Source organism: Plectropomus leopardus, chromosome 2 (assembly GCF_026936395.1).
Source record: "Plectropomus leopardus strain MGB_pleo_1.0 chromosome 2, ASM2693639v1, whole genome shotgun sequence".
NCBI lineage: Eukaryota > Metazoa > Chordata > Actinopteri > Perciformes > Serranidae > Plectropomus > Plectropomus leopardus.
In genome coordinates this window covers 26,068,922-26,096,091 of record NC_142177.1, presented here as the reverse complement: position 1 = coordinate 26,096,091, position 27,170 = coordinate 26,068,922, and the positions used below count along the sequence as shown (strand labels likewise).

The window sequence follows — 27,170 nt, the reverse complement described above, 5'->3', positions numbered from 1 at the left end:
CACATAATCTGACTTTGATGCTACATTGGACACAACTTCACACTGTTTATTCTTCACTTTGTTTCTATCAAATTTAGCTATGCAATGCAATGCAAAAGAAAAGCAACAGATTAAATAGACAGGGTGGGTTAAATGCTGTCTAATATGGACTCTGGACTAATACTGTGAATGTCATTTACCATGAAGTCAATTTCATCTTTCTAAGAGCAAAACGCTTTTTTTTTGTGTCAACGACTGAACCTTGTGTATGTGAAAAGTTGAGCTGAAGAACATTTATTAATCCCTTTCAAAATAATACCAGATTTGTCCATGCAAAACCAAACAAAAAAACTGAATCAGTGTCTGTCGTATGAATACATCACATGAATTAATTAAAAGCCATGACGAGCTGGAGGTGCAGACTGAGGTAAACAAAGACACCTCGTCTGAACCTGACAAAAACCTTCACCCTCTTTCCCATTCAGCTATTACCATTTAAATTACTTTCATTCCTTATTCAACAGATAAAGGAATAATAGAGAAGCTGTGTGAGATTAACGTAGCTTGAAAAGGAAGTCTCAGTGGAAAGTAAGCAAAGACAGAGTTCATATCAGTTAAAATACACACACCTTCAGATGAACAAGAACGAATGCACGGACAGACAAAGACATGTGACGTACCAACACGCACACACACGCACACACACACACACACACACACACACACACACACACACACACACACACACACACAGAGAGAGAGAAACAGAAATGTTACATACTGTTACATTCAAAGATACAACCACACACACACACAGAAAAGGAATGTAAATTACCTGAATTGAGGGGGAGCTCAGGTAGTTTAATCTTAAAGATGACACTGTGGTGAATGGAGCGGCTTCCCTGCAGAGTCCGGTCCCTAAAACACAGCACCTCCACCAAACCCAGCTTAGAGCCCCTGAAAACACACACACACACACACACACACACACACACACACACACACACACACACAGATGGAGATGCAACAGTCAAATAATGAAAATAATTAACATCATGCACAGATTATAGATCAGAAGATAAAAAGCGTATGCTAAGAATAAAAACAACTGTGTGAGTATTAAAATCTCACAAATATAACTTAAAGTTCTCGTAGGATTAAGGAGGGAACAACTGGCAGAAAAGGAATATAATATCCATAACTATGTGAGTTAATGTATTATCACCCAAAACAACGAATCGTTGTGTTTTCGTTACCACAGTGAGTTGTTTATCTATATACATATTGAGCGGGTCATAGTCCACAGAACCAGCCATGCTGCACCTTTATGTTTCTATAGCAGAGCAGGTATAAACCAAACACTGGTCCTCACAGATGTCCTCTAGACATTTTTACATAACTGAAAAGCCACCATACTTCTCCCACACCCTTAGGAAAAGGGAGGGGTGAGCAGAGGGGTTTTCAGTTGGTTGCAATGTGCAACTTCATCACTAGATGCCACTAAAAAAACTGAAGTTAGCCCTTCAGCCAGCAGAGGTTAGCTGCTCATCCACGTTTGGCTCCTGGAGGTCTCTGGTGCGCCTGCTCTATGGACCCAACAATGCAGAGGATCCGGGTAATTTTCTACTGTAGAAATAAAGAGTTTTTGTCTAAATGCGCCACTGAGCAACTTTCATAGGAAGGAATTGGTGCCTGCCTCCAATGCTGTATCCAGGTCTCTTTATAAATCCATGGTTGAGATGGCTTTTCAAAGGCCAAAGGTGGAAACGACTTTGGTTGCTGTTGATCAATGATCTTTTTTGAAATATAATTTTCTAAATCATGCCATGTTAAATAGCCAGAACTAAAGACATTCAGAGTAAAAGGCTCCCGCTACAGCAGAAAGCAGTTGCCTTGTTACTGCAGTCAAACGGTATCTCTAGCTCTGAAAAGCCCGCTGGGGGTTTTGCTCAATCAGATGACGGCTCATTTACAAACAGCCTCTCAGAGTCAACTGAGGACTCACCTACTCCCAGGTGGTTCCTGCTTTCATCAGTTAACCCTTTACTGGCTGTATTTTTGGAGCTTATTTGTTTTAATTAATCATTGTTATTGGACGAAAAAAGGATATATTGCCCATAATTAATCACCTTGTTGACTACTTTTTGGCAGAAGTCAGTGAGTACTAAAATACAACGGTCATGAATGCCTACACCGGTCTTCAACATGGATTATGCTCTCTTTCCCTCTCTAATCCAAGAAACAACACACAGATAAATGAGCACTCACAACAATATGATCAACACATACCAACACATTTCCCCTAATATGGTACTAAATGACCACAGTCACATTACACAATCAAATCAAGTGAAACAACTGAATAAGCGAGACATTGCGGCTACATTGTAATTCTATCTTCACCCATTTCAGCCAGTATCAACAGTTTATGTTTAACAATAAGAGAAAGTGTAGTCAAGCACAAGATTGATGAGGTTTGTATTGGATAAAAACTGCCTCTGACTACAGAGCATAAGGGCTAAACTGTCTTAAGGTATTTGCTGCTGATAAGCCACGGGTATCACAGGACACTGTGACTAAAATGGCACCAAGGGGAGTTCCTTGTTTGTATGAAAAATAATTATGCAATAAAAATCTTTCTGAAACAGCAAGACAGGAGCCAGGAAAAACTAAGCTTTCAAGGGGAAAAGTGGGACAAGAAAATGACTGATTGCGGACCTTAATTTAGAGGTAAATGCAGCACAACCAAAGTGACTGTTTCCAGCTGGACTGCAATGGCAGCAGTGAAATGTGCAGCATGATAATACGGTGGCATTCTGGGTTGATGATGCAAAACGATGATGTGATGTAACCATGTTTTTATTTATTTTCAGACAAGATAAATTTGGAGGGATTTGAAAATTGGTTGTTTAAGGATAGTAATCCATCACAATAATGACAATGTTAATGTTATTTTGTCAAATTCATGTTACTGTTCTGTAGTAAATCAATCTGCACTTCCAGCTTTATTACCATACAACTTTGACTGATTTTAGCAATTGAAAATTCAGTGTTTGTGCTGCTAGAGTATAGAACAACCTTCAAGACAGATTTGTTTAATTTAGCTGGTACTCCAATTTTTCTTCCATTGTCCTTGGTATGTGAATTTAGGTGTGGTGTCTGTCTGGGTTTGGGATGCACAATAAAATTTGCATGTCATCGTTATCTGCCAACATCAGCTTTAAAATGAACTTTCAGAATCGTCCAACATGCTTTTTCTTATTTTGCACAATGACTGAATATTTCGTACATTGAAAAGCATTTTATTTCATGTCTCCATAGGCTGGTGAGTCATCACGTTAAGAGTGCTGAAGAATGATGTTAATTTCACTACACAAGAGACTTGACAACCACTAAAATTAGCAGATATATTGATATCAGTACTGTTTATCAGCTAAATTAGTTGTTTTTATATCAGTATATCAGATATCTTCAAAAAATCTAATATCTTGCATCCCTAGTCTGTAAGCTTTAACTGTTTTTTTCATGCTGTGGAGGCCATTAAGCCACTTTCTTAGGATAGTGAGATCTATTACTGGGCTGTGGCTCAGGCAGGTAGAGCAGACAGTAGTACCAATAAGAAGATCGTCGGTTTGATCCCTGACTCCTCCACTCTGCATTTCGAAGTATCCTTGGGCAAGATACTGAATCCCTAATTGCTCTTGATGGTTGCTCCATCAGTGTGTGAGAATGATTTACTGAGCAGCAGGTGGCACCTTATGGTATGGTTTGGTAGCCTCGGCCACCAGAGTGTAAATGCGTGAATGTGACACGTAGTGTAAAAGTGCTTTGAGTGTTTGGAAGACTAAAGAGGTGTTATACAGGTGCAGGTCCATTTACTAATAAACCTGATAAAGAATAAACCTGGAATTCCTACCTGGACTATAGGAAGACACGTGCTTCATAATTATAAAGCACTGCAGCATGCTTTCTTTGAAAAAGGTCGGCACTTACATAAAGCATTAGTGATTTAGGATAAACGGCAAAAATGTGGAAAAACTCCAAGACTGGACACAGGAGCTAAAATAAGGACATTTTAGTTGAATATTCAGGGAAACATCCCATAATCTGGTATACAAGATAAGGAACGGGCTAATATGAGAATAGCGGATATAGAGTGCAATAAACTCTTAAAGCACTGCCTTGTTTCAATCAAGAACAAATCATATCTGTAAGTAGGAGGCTAAATTTGTTACAAACAAAACTTTTTTTAGGTACTGCAGATAACCAAGCTCTCTTATCACTGGCTGACAACATTGTTTCATTTATACTTTCCTTATATTGCATCAGTCTTTTTTAAGTTGTTTCCCACAAAATCTCAGAAAATGAACATGTGATGCTTAAAGCTGCAGTATGTGGTTGTGAGGACATTGCTTAAGATAAACTCATGAGTGAAAGCTACGAGCTGACACGGGATTAAAATGTCTGAGTGACACCTGCAGAGTACGTCACTTGTTTCTAATCTTTGTATAAATATTTGAATATGCTCAGATCTTGATTCTTAGATTTATTACTAAACATTCAATCCAATGACTTCTACCAGTTCTCCACTGGTGTGCTGAAATATTTCCTCTGTAAATATTTCAGTAAAATATATCTCTCTGCATAACACATACAGGCCTCCACATACCACCATCATTCCTGCAACCACTTTAGTCAGAAAACACTAAGCAGTTTATGAGCTGTATCATTATAATGCTATTATATCCGTTTTTCTTATACATATTGTGAATTCTACTGAGGTGGCTTATGGCTGTATGCTGACGGAGTTTGTGTTTGAAATATTGTTTTTTATTCTGTAAAAATACTGTAATTACTGACCTCACTTTATGATTTTGTATATGATTTTAGTCGTCAAGGTATGGTTCACAGCATGTTTGACGGTATATTTATGTTAATAAAATTCACATAAATGTAGAGCAACACCTTGAGTCCATTATTTAACTGGAGGGGAGCTACACATTCATTCATTCATAACCTTTGAATGGCAAAACAGAGCCTGTTCCTGTTTTTCAAACCACAAATACGTGTATTGTATTATTTATTATTTTATTTGGTAACTTTTATGAAAATAAGTTTTTGTCATATTTGCTAAAAATGTCATTATATCTCATATGTCATTACATATAAAAATGTCACAAATGAGACCGAAAAATAACCCTCCCTCACTCACTGGCATTTGCAAGAATCTGCCGCACCTCTCCGAAAACAGCCAATCATGTCAATCACAGCTTGTGAAGTGCTGTCAAACTGTCAAGCTTGGCAGCCCTAATCAAATAGGAATCGAGATTCTGTAGCTGCATTACATATTTCTCACCTCAAAAAGTGGACAGAAATTGCCACAGCCCTGTCTTTAAAAAGATTTTCAAAAGACTAAAGTTTTCTCTCACATCTTATGACATACGTCATAAACATTGTCTTAAGATATGAGAGGGTGTCAGACTTTAGTCCTTTAAATGTCATTTAATTTCCTAAGTATATGGTAGGATTACACAGAGAAACTGCATGCTATTTTCTAAAAAAAAAAAGAAAAAAAAAAAGTATCCATTAGAAAAGGGTGCAACAATCAGGTGAACAGCGCCCTGACAACTGACATACATGCACGTGTTTATGTGTTGTAATGGAAAAACTTCCCTTTTTGACTATGTTTAGGAATAATATTTAAAGTCATTAGGTGGAATAGAAAATGATTTAGCAGCTGGCAATGAAGTCCTCCCACGAAAATGTCAACAGACAAGGATGACTAGATCACAAAATAAATTGTGGAAAGTCTGACTTTGTTTTAAGACCATGACGTGAGCAACACGTAAGATACTGAGACAAGATGGATTTTGTTTATCAAGAAAATTTACAGTTTCGCAGCGAAGTAGCGTAGTCTTAACAGCAGGACTCATGTTCTGCAAGCCTGTGCTGCCATTGAGGAACAACTATAAATCATCAGGTTTATCTCATCCTCGCTCAGCTCTTACGACACCACTGTGGCTGAGCAGCAGCCAGGCAGCTCTTTGTCAGTCTGAGTGTGACAGTAAAGTTTTGATTTTAGATTGTTTGTAAATATACAATTGTATCCAAGCAATGCTGTTAGCTTTGGAGGTTAATATCAGAATCTTTAATCACACTGTTTGTGACCTGCTCCCTACACTTCAGTCAGGAAATTAGTTAAGCAGAGATTTCCTGTCTTTCACTTCTTGGCTTTGTGCCTAAATAAAGTAAGCTGAATAGCGAAATTCACAAACACAACATATGTTGTGAAAACGCACAGTGAGTCCTCTGATGAACTTCCTCACACACACACACACGCAGAAGTAGAGCTTACCATCGGGTAGCTAACAGAACCAGCAGATTTCTCAGAGGCCAGCCCGGATGTTGAGACAGAGTGCACGGATCATAGACGCCCACAGTAACCTAGAAAAGCCAAACAAAGTGTGTTTACATTACCAAAGTGTAAGAGTGTGTATGTGTGTAAGAATAAATCTAATCCAATGGTAGGGATAACCCACAAAAACTACTGCACAGTAGATTGGGTAGAGAACAGTTTTACAGTGCTAGAATCTTTGAAAGCTGGTGAAAAACATTTTAATCACACATGCATTTACATTTTTTTCCATCAATTGTTTGAAAGTGACAGTTCACCCCAAAATCAAAAGATAAATATTTTCTCTTACCTGTTGTGCTTTTTATCATTAGATTGTTTTAGTGTGATTTGCAGAGTGTTGGAGACATTGACCATAGAGATGTTAGCCTTCTATCTAATTTGGGGGTGAATTGTCCCTTTAAAAGATGAAACATAGAAATATAAAAACACACAAAAACTGAAGCAATACCTTCTTAGCATCAGTGAAGAACTTGTCCCAGTCCCCGAGTGGAGCCATCTGAACAGTGTCCTCAGTGTACTTCATTAGGAAGTAAGGCACTGCAGTGGTCCCTCTTTTGACACACAGCGCATCATAGGCCTCCTGCAAGGCTGCGATCTGAGATACAAATAATTAAGGTTCAGCCATAATTATAATGAACTTTGTATAGAGAACTCGATCAGCCATGCACAATATATTGAGCTTTTAAAGGTCAATCATAAATAATATCTATTCATCCACTCATTATCCAGGACATGGTTACCTCTCTCCAGCATGTCATGGGTCTGCCCCCAGGTCTCCTACCAGTTTAATGTGGCCGGAGACCCTCTAAAGGAAAGCAGCCGGGAGGCCTCCTGATCACATGACCAAACCACTTCGACTGACTTTTATCGATGCAAAGGAGCAGCGGCTTTACTCCGAGCTCCCTGCAGATATCTGAGCTCCTTACCCTATCTTTATGAATGAGCCCTACAGAGGAAACTCATTTTGGCTGTTTGTATACATGATCTCATTTGTTCGGTCACAGACTTCACTCACACAGGAACACAACAAGCTCTCTGAAGCTTTATATCTGCAACTGCTGAAATATTTTACACTAAACATAACTTAGATATGATGAGAAGATATTATGGCACTCATAACATGGATAACTCTGTGAGAAGTACTTTGGAGAATATGAACACACTGTAACTTCTTGGTGTGTCTACTCATTCATACCCTTGTCAGGCGACCTCTATTCGAAAATCAATTGTAATATCTGTATGGAATTTACAGGGTTTGCTTTGTAGACTCTGCAGTTTATCACAGTCAGACTGCCGCAGACTCAGGTCAGTGAAGTCATATTGGGATTCTGGCTTCATCTTAGTGTTAAACTGATTGCACTTTTGTAGGTTGGCTGCTCATGAATCTCAGTTATGAACTGTCAGGGTGTTACATAACACTGATAATTTAGTTTGATAGGGAAAGAGATAATAGAAAGTGAAACCAGGTAAAGGTTAAGAGGGAGAAATCGTCATCACTGTGAGGCTTTTTCACTGCTTAGATCTACTGACCTGAGTAGTAACCATTTCATTGTCATCAACATCCATTATTCTATTCTATAATGCACAGAGTAATGACGAGCTACAACCATCTCATTTTCTTAGGAAATCTGAAACATGAGATGGATATTGGAACAGAGTGCCCCAGGGTTGATGTTTTTCTGTTAGCCAACCTGGAAGCTAACGTCGCCCTGGTTCTCTCGTCAGACAGGCCTATGGGATTTTTTCATTGGATTTTGGCAGGAAATAAGCTCTGTGTTAAACAAACGTTTATGATACTTACATGCCTAACAGGCTATGAACAAACTTACACCATGGTTGCATCGCCACCGCTACGAGGCTGTCTGGTTCGGTGTGACTTGATGTGATGATGTTCTGTAGTCTCATTTAGCAATCCACTTTTTTAGGACACGTAAAAGCTTCAAAGTTCATGATCGCGGTATTACTGATGCATTTTTGTTGTAGAACAAAACTTGAAAGTCTCTTAAGCGAATGTTATCCACAGACCTTATATCAGGCTTCCAATGAAAAACCCATTTAAAAAAAAACAAAAAACCCGCTGACTTTGACACGACCGAAGCAGAGGTGCTGATACAAAAACTGATTTCCAGGTTTTAGGACTCATTCCTGGGGTTGTCTAGATTCTCCTTTTTAGGCAAACATACGTAATAGAAAATCATGAGAGAAAGTGTTTATTCTACCATTTATCATAGCGTCGCCAAATAAGGTCATGGTAATTTTGCACAGTAAATTTGCAAATACTACAATACAATATCATATACCTTTGTATTTTTTTTAATAGCATATTTGAATTCTTGTAACGTTAAGTACACTAAACCAAATTCTTTTAACATCATAAAGTAGTTTAATCGAACATTTTATGGCCAGGATTTGTAATAAGCATCAACATTCAGGGTCAAAAAACACCTGAAAATAATTAAGATTTAGAAATTAAGAGGATGACATGGAGCTTTCTGTTATGCTGATTTTACACATGGGCACAGCATGGCCAGAAGATTTGTATATAAGTATATGTTTGTTTTATTGTATTTTATTCTACTCTAGTTTAAATACTTGTACATGTCTTGTGTGTGCAGCATATATATCTTTTATTTCATTGTGCACCCCTGTGTTTGAAAATAACAATTGAACCTTGTAGCTTTCTAACTTCATGAGGACTAATGCACTTACAGTATAATATCAAAGCTACTGTCCAAAATAATAATTCTAGTGGCTGTATGATGATCTTTAAAACTCCAACCTGTTTTGCTGAGAAAACTTGTTCCAGTGCAGACGGCTGTTGGACGATCTTTATTCCCTCCGGGAAACAGAGTGCAGGGAAGCAGAACCAGTAGTAGAAGTGGTATTTCTTCAAATCCTGAGGAAAGATGACAAAAAAATGGCAAAAACAGTGAAAGCAAAAATAAAAAGAGTCACTCACACATGACGTCACGACTATACAAAACTAACACATTCATAAGGTGCTGTTTATACGCACTGCAAAGGTCAGCAGAATGAATTTGCAAAGGACGGACGGGTTGTTCAACGCAGCCCCAGACTGTATAGCATCCCATATCTACAATAAAACAGGAGGTGAAGAAAAAAGAATTCATTAAATGATTTAATTCTCAGCTGCACAACTTAGTGTCTTTTTAACAGAAACTCCCTGCTATGTCTGTTTATGAAAAATGGGTGACAGAGAAAATTCCAAATGTATGTATTTTACCTCTCTGGCCTCTTTCTCCAGCAGAGCTTTCTTATCAGTGGTCTTAAAGGCATCGAGTGTGTTGGTGTTATACAGCGTTCCAATAGCAGGACAGCATCGGGCCGGTGTCGGACCATCCCTAACAGCAAAATAAATCATATTTTTGCAATAAAATGTATATATGCATACTGTTTGTTTGCAAAATGCTACATTTTGTGAAAATGAACACGGTTGCTTTATCGAAGGATTCCAAACGACAGGGAAGTGCAAGATGCTGATAAACTTGGAAGGAAGTTCAACAATTCACTATTTCGTAACAATGAAAACTTAGAAATGTGAAATGTATTACTTTAGAAAGTTTTGAAGATTGCTACATTCAAATTATCTCATGTTTTTCTTTTTTTAAATAAACATGAAGGCTTCTCTGAGTCGTTCTGTTTCCAATACCAGTAACAGAAATGCCACTGATACTGCCTTAGAGAGTCTACACACTGATCCTATATTATAAATGTTATTGATAAATGTTGAAATAGTTTCACATCAGGATAAAATAACTGTTTTCCTGGAAATCAGTTCCTAACTGCTCTTAAACTGCAGCCTGCACATCAAGTTGATCTGCGCAGCCACTGACAACTACTGTTTAGGAGCTGTGAAGAATTTTTCTGGTAAAAAGCAAATTAACCATTAGCAAAATGTCAAACTAGATAATTAAAGAACGTTCTATTGCATTCATTCTCTGTATCTATTCAACAATGATAGCAATCATTTCACATCCATACAGGGTTAGCAGTATACAGTTGTAAATATATTTTCTTTTTTAATGCAACAGTATCATATCAGTGCTCTGTATTAGCCAATACCCAAATACAGGAATCGATTTCTCTTGTCATAACTGTGCAGACTAATAAAAGAAACAATCTGTAATTTTTGATCACATTATTCTGACACATATTTAAATGGCTTTTACTTTCAGTAAATGTCATTTTCAACAGGGTTGCGGCAACATTTTAAGGAAGAGAATGAAATAGAATGTGACCCTTATTGCAGTTATTTTGAAAATGGAGTCTTTTACAAATACTTCCATTTTAAAAAATGGTTTCACGTCTTACTTATAGTGATAAAACATTTGTTTAACCATAACCAAACCTTCTGTTTTCATTCCTCTAAGGGTCATTCTGACTGATAGAATAGCAGTTCTGCAATACAGTGAACCCTTGATATTTTCTGAGATGGTTATTGTACCATGAAAATCTCATACTGTTGCAACCCTAATTTTGACATATACATAAAAAAACTGAATTTATTTCTGAACAAACTGTGCCTTATACAGCATGAGAAACCATTCATAACTCAGATTTCTTATTTTCTACTGAATTAAGAGACATCAGGGTTCCTATACATTTTAATGGACAAAGTTTCAAAACATTTTCATTACTTTTTGAGGAACTGTAATAAAAAATATCTTGCCCTACGTGGGTGTCATTTCTCAAACATATCAAATTCAAACATCATTTCAGATAGCAAGCATACATGGATGGAGAGTCAGAACGCAACGAGAAAATGAAGAAACCTATGATTTAAAAAAAAGTAACACATAAATGCATATTAGAGATATGTTACATCAACAGCTTCAGAAAATAAATAACACTACATACAACAAAATGCCATGACACTTCCAAAAATTTCAATGGTTTTTACTAATTCCATGACTTTTCCAGGCCTGGTAAACAAGACTGCAAAAATGCCATGAATTTTCCAGGTTTTCAATGAACAGGGGAATCTTGATTAATTCAATCAAGACAATCAATTTAAGATTGGTAGTGGGATGCAAATTGTGCTTTTGTTGGTGGCTAAACCCATTTTTTTTGTACCTTTGCATCTTTTACTGCATTTTAAAGACTAAATAAACAAGGCAATCTATGGGTTAGTATATGGTTAAAACAGTCAAAATACTGGATCACACTTACACATCAAATGCACTGAACTCCAACGTCAGGCGAGTGGGCAAACCAAGCGGGTCACCTATAGGATAGAAATATGAATAAAATTGTTAATAATTTTTCACAGTTACTTAGAACAAACTGAACAGAATTACAAAAATGAGTCTCACTGTCCAACATGTTTTCAGTAATGTGATACTGTATAATTAACACTCGTGTTATATAAAGTCTAGAACTGTCAAGAAACTAAAAAAAAAACAAAAAAAAAACAAGTGAAGAGTTATTGTTATGATGAAACCATCTATTTTCACCCACTCACCATTGTAGTAATACCCTTTGATACATTTGGGGCTCTCGTCCAATCTGTAGTCGTTGAGTTTCTTCTGAGTGAGCTGGTGCCAGAAGCCGGCCTCCAGAGCACTGCTGAAGGGAGCAAACTGCAGCTTGAGGTCTGGACCGGAGGACGCTGCTTCACTGGTGTCAGATGCCATCACAACTTCACTAACACAACGCTCAGCCAAACACTACAAGCTGTGAAATTAAACAGAGTTTCAGCCTCTATTATCAGTCATAACTTCAACACACTTTCAGTATCACAGTTACATTCACACAGATTATGTTACCAACGGGCTTAACACATACACACAATAAAAAATATATATAATGTTTTGAGCTGCTGAGGCACCTAAAGGTGCTGTTTAATGCATAATCCAGTGAACAGTGAAGGAATATACTTATACAGAGAAATTTGTGAGTGTATTCAGTCAGTTCAATGATCAGTCAGCTGATAATTTGGTACAGAAATAAATAATTGATTTATTAACCAGGTTACAGGAGGGTGAGCTCACTTATGTTTTGCATCTCAAACCATCTGCAATAGTCTGTGGCAACAAAATAAATGATGGGCTGTCATCTTGTACATGATGTAAAGCCTTTTACTGTAAATTTATCTTTTAAGACTGTTCAAATAAAGCTGACTTGGCTTGTAAAATGTGTCATGACATAAGTCAACCCTAAGCATGGATGTCTTTTTTCTGAAGATATGCTGGTAATATTGACTGAAATCAACTGACAGCACTATTGTTTTCACCATACTGGAAATGCTAACTTCAATACAATACCTTGAAAAACATTGATATTTAATTCGGATTTCAATACGATTGATATGGTGTGTGTCAACAATGAGTGCTGAAACAGTTTACATAATATTCAGAATCCATCAATATCAATAAATCAATACTTTAACACTAAACAGAACATAAAAGTTACCAAATTTACACCATCAAATAAAACAAATGTTATTTATTACATACAGAAATATGAAAAGTCCATTGCTTTTTGGTTTTTCGCATGAAATATCACATTTTTGTGCTATATTTTACCTGTTCTGGTTTATGGTCACCTGTTGTAAATGAATGCATCTGCACATGTCTTGCATATGTTAAATGTTAAACTATGATATATGATACTACATATCATAGTGCACTGACATCTATTACAAATTGTAAAGCTTTCACTCATCACTACACTTAATTCCAGATTTGGAGTTTTGTAGGCTCAGTCACTGGTATTTGTTCATTTACAAAGCCTTACTGGGTAAACACACTTCATCCGTTTGCATTTCGATTGAACAGAGATCGACTGTAGTTATAGTCTGTGATCTCAAGGTGTAGTCTTGTTGTCTGATTCTTGTGCATGGTCTGAGCTGGGAAAGAAAACCTTTATGAGCTCTGCTCCCCTCACTGGAATAGCCTCCAAAAGGATTTGAAACTAAGCCTGATTTTAAAGCTCTCATAAGGACAAGGGTGAATGAATAAGTTGGCACTTGTCATTACACATATATATTTTAATATTTCTACATGTTACAGTCTCGCTTTTATGTTTTCATTGTGGTTGTAAAGTCAATTTTGAGCCAATCTTATTTATAAAGCCCATTATCTTACATCACATTTTGCCTGTAACGTTTCTTATGCTGCTGTCTTGAACAGGTCTCCCTTGAAAAAAGAGATAGTTGATCTCAATCGAACTTACCTGATTAAATGTGGGTTAAACAAAATAAAATAAAATAAAACATCTCAAAAGCGATAAATGGATAAATCTATGATGTATTATACCTGCACACCCAGTTGTAATGCCACCTAGTGACACCTAACACTACTGGTGTCAATACTCTGATAATATATTTTATTTTTTTTTTACTAATTTCAGCTTTTTAGATGTACAAAAACTGCAAACTGAAGCCCTAACAGTCTTCTGTTATTTAGATTTTCTCTTATTGGCAAATATGTAGCACCAACACCTCTAACGGTGCAACACTTTACGGATCTTTTTCAGGATTTGGAGGCTTCACGGGGAAGTTAACGTGTGTTGAAATCCTCATGTGGCCTCATTCATCAGGACTTTTTTTTACTTGTACCACAGTGGCAGCAGAAGCTTTGAAAGCTCAAACTGCTAAAACGTTATTTACACGCGGCACACATCTTCAAGGAAACATAAGCACGATGTTTCCACATAACTCCATTTCAACTTATATAAATTAGGAAAAACAGCGAAGCATGCGTTCATCTGCAAAACTGTAACAAGCTGAGGTTTGTGCACTTACCAGAAATCCTCACTTCCTGGTGAAGATGGTCATGTGATCACGGGACTTGTCAATACAGCGGTGCAGTGTGGGTAGGCAGTCTGTTTGTTAGCTTAGCTGCTAAATAAGGAGTGTATCTCTGCTTGTGTCTTAAGGTGCATGGATCATCGAGTAAATTATAAAGTACCAAAATATAAACAAGAATGCACAAACGACGAAACACGAAAAGACTGACAAAAACTTGTACGCGCCGTTTCTTTTCATGTCGGATTGAACAGATGTGCACGGACGTTTAGGGAGCGAGCCACCGAGAAACTTAACGTATGTCAGTTTGTTATATCCGCACAACCGGTTAACGAGCTTATTTCACAAGCGAAACGTGGTGGTATTTAAACGGGGAGGAGTCCGCATCCCTGGAAACGTAAGGCAGCAGCTACGAGGTCATTTTCATCTGAATGGTGACCGGAAAATCAGACATTTGCTGCACCTGCACACCGGACTGCCCGACAATGAGTTAGGGACCGTCGCAAAACTACACTGCCGTTAACCCTTTGAAACCTGGATCGACATCAAGTCAATCAATTTTATTTATAAAACTACTACTACCGCTCTTTATTGTCATTATACAGTGTATAACGAGATTGGAGAGCTTCTCCATTCCTTCAGTGCAAAAGTACAAAAGCTTTTTACAGAATTAAGCACAAAATAGGTAAAAAAAAATAGCAATAGGAATAAAAAAAAAAAAAAAAAATAGAAATAAAAATAAAAATAGACACATTTAATACAATGTACGCTCCATGTGCTTCACACACAACAAATATTCACAAAATAAAATGACATAGGGTGGGAATGCATATTTAAATACATGTACAAAGAAGAGAAAAAACAGGAGTTTTTACACCTTTATTTAAAAGGTGTATTTAAACTCACTAACATGTTGGGGGGGAAAAAACAGAAATTTGTGATTTGATAAAAAAAAACATTTCTTGATTGGAATTTATTATAAGATTTATATTTATATACAGCCTGAGACAAACCTCCACACCAGGTCACCACCTGATCTATCATTGGCACCATCCTCTCACACTTGAGGCTTTTAAGTTATTTATCAATACTGTTGTATGTTGGACATCTGACCGTCTGACTCTGCTACATGGTCGCCACTGCTGTTGGTCATGTATTGTCAGTGCCTCGGACTGTATTGTCTGATGTCATACCCTTCGTCCTCATGTCCTGTTATTTGTTTCTTAACCATACCCGCCCCTGAAATTGCTCCTCAGAGATGAATACAATCCTACTGTAACTGTTACCACTAGAAAAAAAAAATGGCTCTTGGCTGTAGACAGCTTCCTAGAACTACAAAACAGCAACAACTACAACTAAAGATGCATATACACTCAAACTAACATATCAAAATATAGATGATTTCAACTGAAATTATTAAAGTCCTTAAAAACTGATGTGGCACTCAGTTTGAGAGTGAACAGTGAACTTATTGAACCTCATCTCAGTTGGGTCATATTCGGTTCAGTGATGTTCTGTGAGCCATATTAACTGGTTGAGTGAAACAAAGCAACAAATCCAACAGTGAGCTTCATGTAGGCGGACCCTGTGAACCTGTGGTCAAACCAGCTTGTATTGCTCTTATTATGCACTTTTTGAAATGCTGACTAGAGTTAAGTTGCACTCATGAATCAACTACACTACCTCCTACACCAAACACTTGTTTGTTTGCATAAGTAGCAAATACTTGCTGTTTTTTAGGGTTTAAAAAGGGTATACTAAGGGTAATCTATTATAGATACATAATTTATGGCTCATATATGGAAGTCTGAAAATATCCCTAGGCAAGAAATCTAGTTGGGCCCAACATACATCAATTTAATTCAAATAAATTTAATTATCTGTAGCAAATGTAAACCTTGTCATGAATTCAAATAATATTTTATCCTTTATTTTTCTTGGCTTTCATCATGCAGGTGATTGCGAGGCTCTGCTTCACATTTAAGACTGTCCTGGTTTGATTTCTCTTCTTTTCACTTCCATTAACACAACTCCTCTTCATTTTGCATGATTGAATCGAAGTGCATCCTTCAAAACAAACTTTCACAAGTCACATTGTATTAACAGGCATAAAACACAACCCCTTAAGAGTGGTTGAAAAGCGAGTGTTTTGCAGCAGCAGTTTAAGAGGGGGGTTGGGGGCTGTGTATTTTGAGACGTTGTTGATGCTGTGTCAAGGCAGTTAGACTCTGACATATATGATATGCCCTGTCAGTGAAATTAGAGTCATGCAGTCCACTCCTGTTCATACAAATCACATGACAAACTGATTTATTTGTACAAATAAATTATTTATGGAGTCAGTACTAATATACATACTGTGTACATTCAGTTCACACCACAGAAATCCATGAATGGGACCACACTGGGATGTATAAAGTGATTTTGTGGGGCCATGGATTTTTAAATCTGTCTTTCCGCTTCACAATAGTTCAGAGCCAACACCTCAAACAGCCTCAATGTAGTATGCCGTACAATCAAATTAATGAGCACCTCAGATTTTGGCAAACAAAAAAATTATAAATCACCCACCATAAATCACCCACACAATAACAGAAGACAGCTTTCATCCTGTTCATCCACAAAAAGTGAAAGATGAAGAGCGAAAGAGTGCAGAAGTCCTCCCTACGACACTAAAAGTAATGAAGGCTGAAGGTGACGATGTTATCACTCATCCGATCGGAGCTTGGCAGGCTTTCTTGCAATAATAGTAACACTAATATGAGTTATGATAATGTTTTTTGGTCAAGGGAGCATTTCAGGAGAGCTTGAGCCCCTATGGTAATATGATCTGTGCGTCCATGCTGCAACATGTAGTGCCAGTGATGTGGGTTGTATGGTGTAAAAACATACTAAAGGGATAGTTTGAATTTTTTAAGTGGGGTTTTATAGGGTACTTTTACTATATAGAAAGTGTATAACAAACAGATGTCTGTCTGCATGCCCCCAGTTTGGAGAAGCAGGCTGGAGTCTGACACAAAAGCTAAGCAGTGTGCTGCTGTGATTGGTGGTCAGAAACTAAGTACATTTTAAGTCCCACCTTTAAAAAAGTGATAATAGGTAAAGTGTACACTATACTAACAGTATTTTCACTGCTTTGCCTTTTTTCAGACAGCCTGTCCAGAGGGGAAAGTGCTTCAGTGCCCCATCTATGATCCCGTCAAAGCAACTATACTCTATTGACAAAAACTATAATTACTTTTTTGACCGTGAACTCACCCTTTAAACGCCAAAGTCACACAATAACATAAAAAACATAATTAATCGTGACACCATTTCCTATATTATATGTTAAATAATTATCGTTTTTCTCAATTGAGTCTGGCTTTGAAGAAAGTGATGTAACGGCTTAATTTTTTTAGTAATATTCACTGTCGACATGCTGACCCTTACCACAACAGTAAATTGTTTAGTCTCGGATTCCAGCCTGCTTCTCCAGGCTGAGGGCAAAATGACTGACATCCACTCTATATATAATACTGTTTTTGGATAAGTACCCCATAAAACCCCACTTCAAAAAATCAAAATTATCCCTTTATTCCAGCCTGTCGTCTCTTTGCCATAAAATTAAGAATAAGTCAAAGATATTTTTTACACTGTTTTTTACACTGACATTGCGGTATTGATAGCCTTAAAACCAAGCTAACACATTTTACCACATTTAAGTGTTTTACAATGGATTTTGGATTTTTTTTTGTTTAACTGGGCATAGAGCCTATATTTAACATTTCCAGTCACCTTTCCACATCTTTTATTACCGTTTATGTTGGTTTTCGCAAATCTGCACCTGAACTCTCTTTTTTTAAAACTAACAGAGTGCTTAGCTTCCTTTCCAACCTGCAGTAAAATATCTATTAGGTTTATCAGAGTCAACTGTCACTGTGTTGGCAATGGTTTCACTGTTCCCATGGTTACAACCAGCATAAGGCTGAAAACACATTTTTATGCCACTTTTTCACATTGAATTGATCTAATGGTTTGCCTGGAAAGCCTGCACTCGGTGCAAAGTGAGGCTCTAAAGATAGAAAGTGTTATATGTTGTTCAGATTGTAAATCCATTAGAGAAAAAAAAAGATTTTAAGAACTACAAAAGCAAACTTGACTGCCATGTACTGGGAGCATCTTGTAATGTAGTTTAAAGGTGCAGCCTGTGATTCTAACCCAGTAGACACACAAATTCCACAAATATCTCCTCAAGGTCAATAGGGTGTCCATTCTGTGTGTGCACCAAACAAAGTCTAGTGTCCATACACAGCCCTGGCTCCGTAAATGGGAAACAAACAAACACTATTGTGCTGCACTGTTGAAAGGACAAGGGAAAAGCCATGGATGTATAATAAAACGTATATAAAGAGAAAGGCATTGGGAGCAAGAGTGACAATAAAACAGATCTTCTGAAGGAGCCCTGAGGGGGAGGGGTGTATTTGTTTGGGTGTTTAGTTCAAATATAAACAATATTTCTCCAGAGTCGCAGAACGAATATAAAGGTGGGTGTAGTCACAACTGGATTACCAACTGAACAACATGGGCAACCACCCCAGACCTCCTGTATTGTAATACAACAATATTGTCCCATTTGGTAGCAGGGCCTTGTGTAAAAAATCTATGTCTGACCGCAGTTATTTTTCTATATTGCATTCACATTATGCTTATTCCTAACTAAAGGTGTGTTTAATCGAATAAGCACAAACCAACTGACATGAAGAAAACCGAAGGCCAGGTAGTGAGGTGTTAGTGTGACTTTGAGAAAACAACAAAACGAAACATAAAGCTGTTGTCTGTGAACTTGGCTGAAAAGGCTCAACATTAAATTTTGCCCCGAGGGCCCCCAGACAGGTTAATCCAGCCATGTATGTGTATAGCATACACATCATTTACATAACGGAGTATATTTAAACATACAGTATATGCTACTTTACAGTGTTGGATTGTAACTAAGTACATTTATTAAAGCACTGTACGTGAAAACAAATTTGAGCTACTTTTACTTTTCTTGAATATTTCAATCTCATGCCACATTCTACTTGTACTACACTTCAGATGGAAATAATGTACTTTTACAGCACTACATTGATTTTAGAACTTTAGTTATTCGTATTTTGCACACAAACCATTCATTATTCATTATTATAAGTCATTATTTGTTCAGAAACATGACATGTTTAAAGCCCCACAGCTATGAACACTTGCTGCTTTTCCTTTTAATTATTTTTTTTTCTTTCTGCACAGAGTACTTCAATATTCCTTATTATACCCACGTAAGTAACATTTTCAGTGCCGGACTTGTATTGTAATTGAGTATATTTACAGTGTGGTATTTGTACATTTACATATGTAAGGGATCTGAATACTTCTTCCACCACTGTCCATTTAGTATTATCTCATTTTGAATGTAAGGGTAAGCGACTACTATCCCTCAAATGATAGATATGCTCTGGTAGTCATAACACAGGGCATTATTAAAAACAAAATTGATTATTAGGACATAAGACAGAGACCTTTGCTTTTTGTTGCCAGCAATAAAACTCTAAGGGTATGAATAGAGTCCAGACAGCAGCTAGAATTTACTGTGTCCAAATTGAAAAACTGAAAAAAAAACATTCTTGCAGAAATCACCATATGATTTACATGGAAATCAAAGCATTCAGCTGTCACATGATGAGAGCACTGTGGGACAGAATATGCAGTTAGGAGGATTTTTGTGTCTACTGGCAGAACTTGACAGCTTTGTTCTGTGAAAAAAATAGAAAAGAACATCTAAAACATGATTGTTTTTTCCTGAATAGCAGCCTGACATCAGCTCCATCTTGTTGACAGAGATTCACTGTAGAGATGACAGAGTGCAATCACACTTCTTCCAGCTCAGTTCCACCCCCCTCCGATTTGTTTGGTTTGGCTAAGTAGTGACTCACAACCCACTGCTGGACACAGGAAACATTGAGTGTGTCTCGATTTGGAGTTTATCGTTGTCATGGCAGGTTAACAGATTACAGCCTTGAATTCAGATAGTATAATTCACATATTAAAATTTGAAAAGCAGCGAGATGAGAATATCGTGAAATGATACAGGAAAACAAGTCATTTACCCACATGTTTTTGAAAATCTGAACACAGTTTGATTTAATATTATGGGAGTGGTAACATGTAGCACAACTTAACTTTGTTTTTCACAGCAGGAGCCATTGCCTTTTCTGATTGCAGACATAATTGTGCTATAATGCTTTGTCTCCTGATGGATGCACTTTGTGTGTTTTTTCCAAATACCAAGTCAATACAAATGCATTACACAAGCCTCAAATATATGGTTGCTTTGGGGAAAACTATGTGGTGCTCTTTGGCTAATGACATAAAAGGTGGTGGTACACCACATCGTGAAATATATGAGCACAAAAAGCTCTGCAATCCTAAAGGACAGTTTTGTAAGAAGAAAAACGGATCCTGGTGCACTTTGACAGTTGCGGTGCAGACACTCAACAGTTTTTGTAGACAGTGGGAAAATGTGTGAAACACACATACAACTAATGTTAAGCCTGTGCTTGAGTAAATATGAATATATAGACAGACAGTACTGTGCTTAAGTCCCAAGCCTCCTTTAACTTTTTTTATTTTAGCCAGGTTATAATGATTATACATATTTATTTCTCAGTAGTCTCGTACTGAAATACAACCAGAACATATAGGAAGTAAGTAAGACTTTAACAGGCTGAAGTTGCAAGTATTTAGTGTAACCTTTCTCTTGTACAGGACAATATAAGATTTACAATACTAATCTTCTGGTGCATTTACACCAGGTTGCATTCATGAACATATTCAAAGCTCAATATTGATTGTTTGAGCTTCCATTTTTCCATTTCCAATTCCACTTTTAACACCAAATATTGACTTCAGTCTGAAGAAGGCATTTCGTTTTGACTTTTTGGTATTTTAATGCAATTGTAAGGTTTTTTTTGTATCTTAATAAAGAGACTGGGAAATAAATAATATAAATTTAAAAAATAAATATATATTTATATATCAATATTACAAATTACAACTTACTAAAACAATGAATCTATGGTGGCCTAAGACTGTTGCACATTACTGTAAATTATTATGTATGCTGATATCAATGTAGTATCCTGCATCAATAACATTAGATGCCCGGCCCAGAAAGGCTAAAAAGGCAGTTAGCCTATACAGAGTATATTCTGTTTGCTGTCATACTTGTTGTGTGTATTATTTAGTGTATATGGGTATTAAACTATCTAGTGTATAAAACTAGCACCTACTTGGCCACTCAGTCCAACTTCTCACTTTCATCAAACCAAAATAATTCATTTTTGTTCTGCATTCTTAAAAAGCCGTAGCAGGTTATCCATAAAGTATGGACGAGCACTCAGAGTTTCGGCTGAAATGTTCACAGGGCTCAATGACCCGTGCATCCCTTAGTCCTGCAAAAACACACCGATCCAAGTGAAACCTGTGTTGTTAAGGAGTCCCTTGATGATGCACTTATCTGTTCTACTTGACAACCATAAAAAGTTGACAAAGCACAAACAGGTAAAACAAGACCAGCAGATTTCTCCAGGTTAATATTAAAATGGTGATTTTTAATGTATAAAAAACCCCACAATGAAATCATTGAAAGCTTGCATGTTTAAAAACTCTTAAAAGAAGGGTGAAATAAGGGAACAACTTCACAGATCCCAGATCAGCTGTCCCTGGGGTTACAGATTAGAGTTTACCCTTGGCAAGATTTTTGTTTTTCCTGGACTGACATGAAAAAGGACAACTAATGTCCCATATCCTGTTTTAATGATGGGAAAACAATGTGGCAGTTGCTCATAAATGTGCAAAAATGTTTTGTATCATGTTACATTTTGGGTTCTGTACATTGATAGTGCAAAAAACAATAAATAAATAAATAAAAATATTTTCTTTAAAAACACATTTTAGACATAGTTTTCCTCCCCCCTGGACTAGAGCCAATACACTGGACTCGTGGTCATGTTTTCTGAGGGTAAGAGGTCAAATTCTTTTGAGTTTGAAGGTCTCTGCTCTTAGACACACTTTATTATCATTAGCATAACATAGACAAAATAAATAACATTTAAGACAGACATTACCCTCAACTGTTGCCATGAGTCTGAATCAGAGGGCAGTGAGTAACAAAAATCAGATTTAAAACAAATAAAAACAAATGACGCTCAAAATACATGTACAGTTTCATCTACACTGAAAAAGCTCACCCATGCAAGGGTATTAAAGACATTTAATCGATGCAACAGCCGTCCCCTCCAATTATCTGTGAATGTCAGCAGCATTTAGACACCCATGATTTTGTTCTGCCTCTTTGCTCTGCCTGTCACTATCTGTCACAAATGAATGTTGAGGATATTCTTGAAGACTCGTTTGAAGTTGCCGTTGCAAAGCGGGTATATAAAAGGGTTGAGAGTGGAGTTGATGTAACCTAACCATATGGTGAACATGTGCAAGTCGTGGTGTACGCATTCTCTGCAGAACGCCATGACCATGAAAGCTATGAAGTACGGGATCCAACACAGCAAGAAAGCAGCTATTATAAAACCCAACTGCTTGGCTGCCTTGTGCTCTTTATGGATCCTCAGGCTTTGGATACGCTGACGTGATTGGTCAATAAACCTTTGCCACGTCTGCCTCAGAGTCACAGCGTTAGCTGGGTCCAATTTGGCATCTTCGACCCCTTCCTCCGTCCAGGGCAGAGCGTGACCAGGGTCGTAGTTGTTGTCGAGCACAGAGGTGTATCTCTGCACGTCTGAAACCTGACTGATATCACACACGCCGCTCACTGACTTTGGCACTGTGACGTGACATTCGTTCAAAGACGTTTGGAGTTTGTAGTCGTTATTCCCCTCTGAGCTAATTATGTCCTGTGGCACCGAAGGTCGACTTAAAGGAATGTCTGACTCCTTCTCCTCAGGAGACAGAGAGCACTTTTTGACCTTTTGTGCCATTCTGAGTCGTTTAGTTGTCATGGCAAGCAATGATGTCTGTTGGCCCTTTACACCAATTTTTCTGTGAGATCTACATGAAGCCGTTTTAGCTCTATCAGCATCCTCCAGGGAATACGGCTGATCTAGAGTGTTCTGGTCCAACAAGCGCTGTTTTTTAGAGAGTTTCATTGGAATGTCACGTCTCCTGTTGGGTGATTTGGAGTCATTTTTCACTGCCGATTGGGCATGTTGTCCATTCTCATTCTCCCCAAATGAGTCTGTCGGATGAATGATTCTCTCTCTGTCCCTGAGATGTTGCCTCACCGCCAAGTAGATGTGCGTGTAAAACCACAGCATCAAAATTGAGGGCACGTAGAAGTTGAAGACGGCAGTGATAACCTTAAACCATGTGACAAAGCGGAAATCTGTGTCACACTTGTTCTCCTCCTCGGGTTTAAGGTCTACATGTGTGAAAGACCTCCATCCTAAAATTGGAATAATCCACATCATTGACAGCAGCCAGGCACCAGAAATCATCACGCTGGCTTTACCTCTCGTTCGATATTTCAGGTACTTGAGCGGCTGTCTGACAGAGCGGTACCGGTCCAAACACAGAATAAACAAGCTGAAGATTGAAGCTGTGCTTGCCACGTAGTCCATAATAAGCCAAAATTGGCAGACTGCCCGTCCAAGCTTCCACTCATCCTCTAACAGATACACCAGGTTTAGAGGCATCACTGTGGTCCCCACGATCAGATCTGCCACAGACAAGCTGACAATGTAGAGGTTCCCGACCGTGTGGAGGCTCTTCTCTCTTTTCACTGCGTAGAGGACGAGCAGGTTCATTATGATCGTGACGAGAGAGAGAAGGCCGAGACAGACCCCCAGAAGGGCGCTGTGGAAGTGGCCATGCAGGTTTAGGGTGTGATTGCTCCTCAGTGAGTCAGCGTCGAGGAGGTCACTCCAGCTGTTGTTGCTGATATTGACATAGCTGTTGAGGTGGAGAGGGTCTGTGAAAGGCGACAGAGCAGATTCCATCATGGTAGGTGAGATGGTCACCTCCAGAGCCAGTCACATCATGGGAAACAGTAGTGACAGTGTGTCTTAAACTGTCTGCCAAAACATGTATGGATCAGGAGGTCAAAGTGTGTATTTACTCAGTTTGGATCCAAAACTTGCAGCATGATGATCAGTGCACCGTTGTGTTAAAAAAGTGTCATGTTTAAATCCTGGAAAAGGTCAGTGGTGTCTTGATCTGTAGTTCATTCAAGAAACCCAAACTCTTAAGGCCTGGAAAACATGAAGAACAACAACACATTAAAATTTGTTGCGTAGGTATACTATGGAGGATTTTCCTTAAAAAAAAAAAACATGTATAGACTTATCCTGAAACAATCTTTCTCAATCATCATCTATGACTCACTAGAAGTGTGTGACAGTGCATCTACCTACAGAGACTCTGCCCTCTGCCTGGATTTTCTTATTTTCTTCTTTATTTTGCTGTTTCGGGATGAACTGGGATGTTACATAGTGTGTAAGTGAGGTTAGGGCTTTCTAAAAAGGTGGTGAAGATGTGCCAGACCATAAGCAGCAGCATCCAAGAGGAAGCTGTAAAAAAAATCAAAACAAATATGGCAATGCAAAAATGCCAAGCATACAAGGCTGCAACAGCTAATCTGGGGTTGGCATTCACTTTTGCAGGGGGCACTGTTTACAAAGAGCCACAGACAATTCCTGCATATTATTCCTTTAATTTCTGACTGTGTGACATAAGAAGACTGAGAGAGGAAAGTTACGCTGCCCTCACCATAAAACTCAGTTTAAGTTAAAAACATGCTCATGTGAGCTCAACTTTGTGACATAACAACTAGTCTGAAAGCCAATCATGGACCAATGTAACGAACACAAGTTTGATGTGTCAACAAACCTCCTGGTCACATACACTAGAATGGACTTTTCAGGAAAGTAGCAGACATCTTGTCATAAGGCAAGTGAAGAAAAATATTTGCATATTCATATTCATATATTTTGGATACTCTGATGTTGAAGACAGAGTAGATGTTACTTTCATAGTGATGGAAGTATTCACACCCTTTGCTTAACCCTTTGAAACCTGAGAAAATTGGTTTGATTTCTTTAAAACAAAAAATGGGAAAGGCAATGAGAAACAAATAAGGCATGGCCCAGGAATTAACAAGAAATTAGTGAAAAGTCATAATAACACTATCTGAAAACAAGCACACTAAAAAGAAAAGAGGAAAAGAAAAAAAGACCATATAAAGCGATGAAACTTTAAAAGATATATATGTATACATTTTTGTTATGTAACATAATTCTAACTATATAATTATAATAATTATAAATGCAGTTTTCTGGACATTTTTCTGTTTGTATTTTTTTTTTTTTTGAATTTTCTAATAATCCTGCCTCCTTCATAATTTGCGGGACATTTCTTGTCCAGTTGGTCAGTGCCTTTTTCCCTTTGTTAGAAATCAAACCAGTTTGCTCAGGTTTTTCAGGGTTAAATAGCTTGTGAGAGGCGTCTGAACACAGCACAAGAGAACTGATGTCGGTCCAGGTTTTAAAAGGTTAAAGATGTACCGTGCAGGAATTGTAATTAAAAGTAAATAATTAAGTAATGTAATTAAATTAAATTAAAAAACCCCAGATTCATTTTGGTTTTCTATATTTATGTTTTTTTCAGCAGTGTCAGCCAGCAGCCATCTCTGGGATCCATGAAGCAGCATGGATCCCAGAGATGGCTGCTGGTTCTGGTGCTGCCGTTTTATAAAGTTCAGACCTCACCTGCCCACTGTCCCCAGAACCATCCAGAACTCTGCAAAATTTACCAAAAGTGTCAAAAGTAACATTATGTAGAAAAATATTACTTGATATAACGTGATGTATCGATGTCAAGGCCATAGCCATGGAGTCAACATTAGGAGGAACCAAATTTGCCAGGGGGGGTCTGTGTCTTAGAGATTTATTAAGTTTATTTATGATTATGATGACATTTGCTGATGATTGTTTAGAATAGTGGTGCATGGTTGCCTGTAGTGGCATAACAAAAAAAATGTATGCTTAAAAATGTATTCTTAATTTCATACTTAATTTCATTTCAGCATATTTGAATATTGAGGAGGGGATGTGGTCCCACATATATAATAAATATTGCCTTGATTGATGTTTTAGTATAGCTTTTGCATTTCTAGTTGAGGGTTTTCATACTTTACATACACTTGAGTAATTTTTAGTCAAGTTGTTTATAAGGGGTCTCATGACAGAAAGGAAGAACTCGTTCAACAATATGCAATACATAAGAACAAATGCAGCCACATGCGAGTATATTCTGCAACTTAAACACAACTCAGTGCTTCAAATCTTTTTTTTTTTTTTTGTGGTTTAGATGTACAGTATCGTTGGCTAAAATCTCTCTTGCTCTTTGTCTTTCGCTGTCCAGCTGGCTTCCTTTAACACTCACACAAAGGGGAGGGTGGCAAATCCCATCAACCACACAGCAGTAGACAAACTGTGGGACTGGACTAAAACGAGGCTATAAAGATGCTGTTTGTGTTGCATGATTTATAAAATCCTAAACTGACTGCAGCCTGTTTGAAAAAATGTTTGAATCTGCAGAGCACAGGAAGACGTCTCCCATTAAAGCATATCAGTGCGCAGCTGGAAAATCTCCCCTTATCCCCCATCTCGACTGTATGGGATACTGATTTTTAAGAGAGATTGAAATAGGCCATTACCATGGTGGCAGGTGGGCGTTTGTGAACATTGCTTGCATTGATAGACCTGTGAATTGAAACACGTCATTGGGACCCCTTCAGTTACCCTTTTTTTATTATTATTATCATTATCCAACAAAAGAGAACTATCATGTCTGTTGTTCTGCCAATAAGACCATCGCATCCCACTCATGTTGAATCATTTCTCACTACAAAAAATAAGAAGAAAAAAACTGTATAAAATTTAAAGTGCTGCCTGGAAATGAGTAGCCAACTGGGAATCA

General features: G+C 37.6%; 2 protein-coding genes across 4 annotated transcripts in view; both read right to left on the bottom strand.

Annotated features, from left to right (window-relative positions):
• The window catches only part of atg7 (ATG7 autophagy related 7 homolog (S. cerevisiae)), a 79,778-nt gene extending 65,085 nt beyond the window's left edge, over positions 1–14,693 (bottom strand). The window contains exons 1-9 of the mRNA XM_042506622.2: positions 14,160–14,693; positions 11,877–12,088; positions 11,585–11,639; positions 9,639–9,756; positions 9,411–9,488; positions 9,174–9,290; positions 6,843–6,989; positions 6,335–6,423; positions 815–936 (exon numbers count right to left, since the gene is read on the bottom strand). Coding sequence (XP_042362556.2) covers positions 815–936; positions 6,335–6,423; positions 6,843–6,989; positions 9,174–9,290; positions 9,411–9,488; positions 9,639–9,756; positions 11,585–11,639; positions 11,877–12,048 — 898 coding nt within the window. The 5' untranslated portion in view covers positions 12,049–12,088; positions 14,160–14,693. The remainder of the gene's footprint in view (positions 1–814; positions 937–6,334; positions 6,424–6,842; positions 6,990–9,173; positions 9,291–9,410; positions 9,489–9,638; positions 9,757–11,584; positions 11,640–11,876; positions 12,089–14,159) is intronic.
• Positions 14,694–20,143: 5,450 nt separating this feature from the next.
• Positions 20,144–27,170, bottom strand: part of hrh1 (histamine receptor H1) — a 59,818-nt gene continuing 52,791 nt past the window's right edge. For 2 of the 3 annotated variants that reach the window (XM_088089331.1, XM_042499469.2), the window contains one exon: positions 20,144–24,442. In XM_088089331.1, coding sequence (XP_087945457.1) covers positions 22,556–24,193 — 1,638 coding nt within the window. In that variant the 5' untranslated portion in view covers positions 24,194–24,442 and the 3' untranslated portion in view covers positions 20,144–22,555. The remainder of the gene's footprint in view (positions 24,443–27,170) is intronic. The other variant, XM_088089336.1, reaches the window with a different exon arrangement.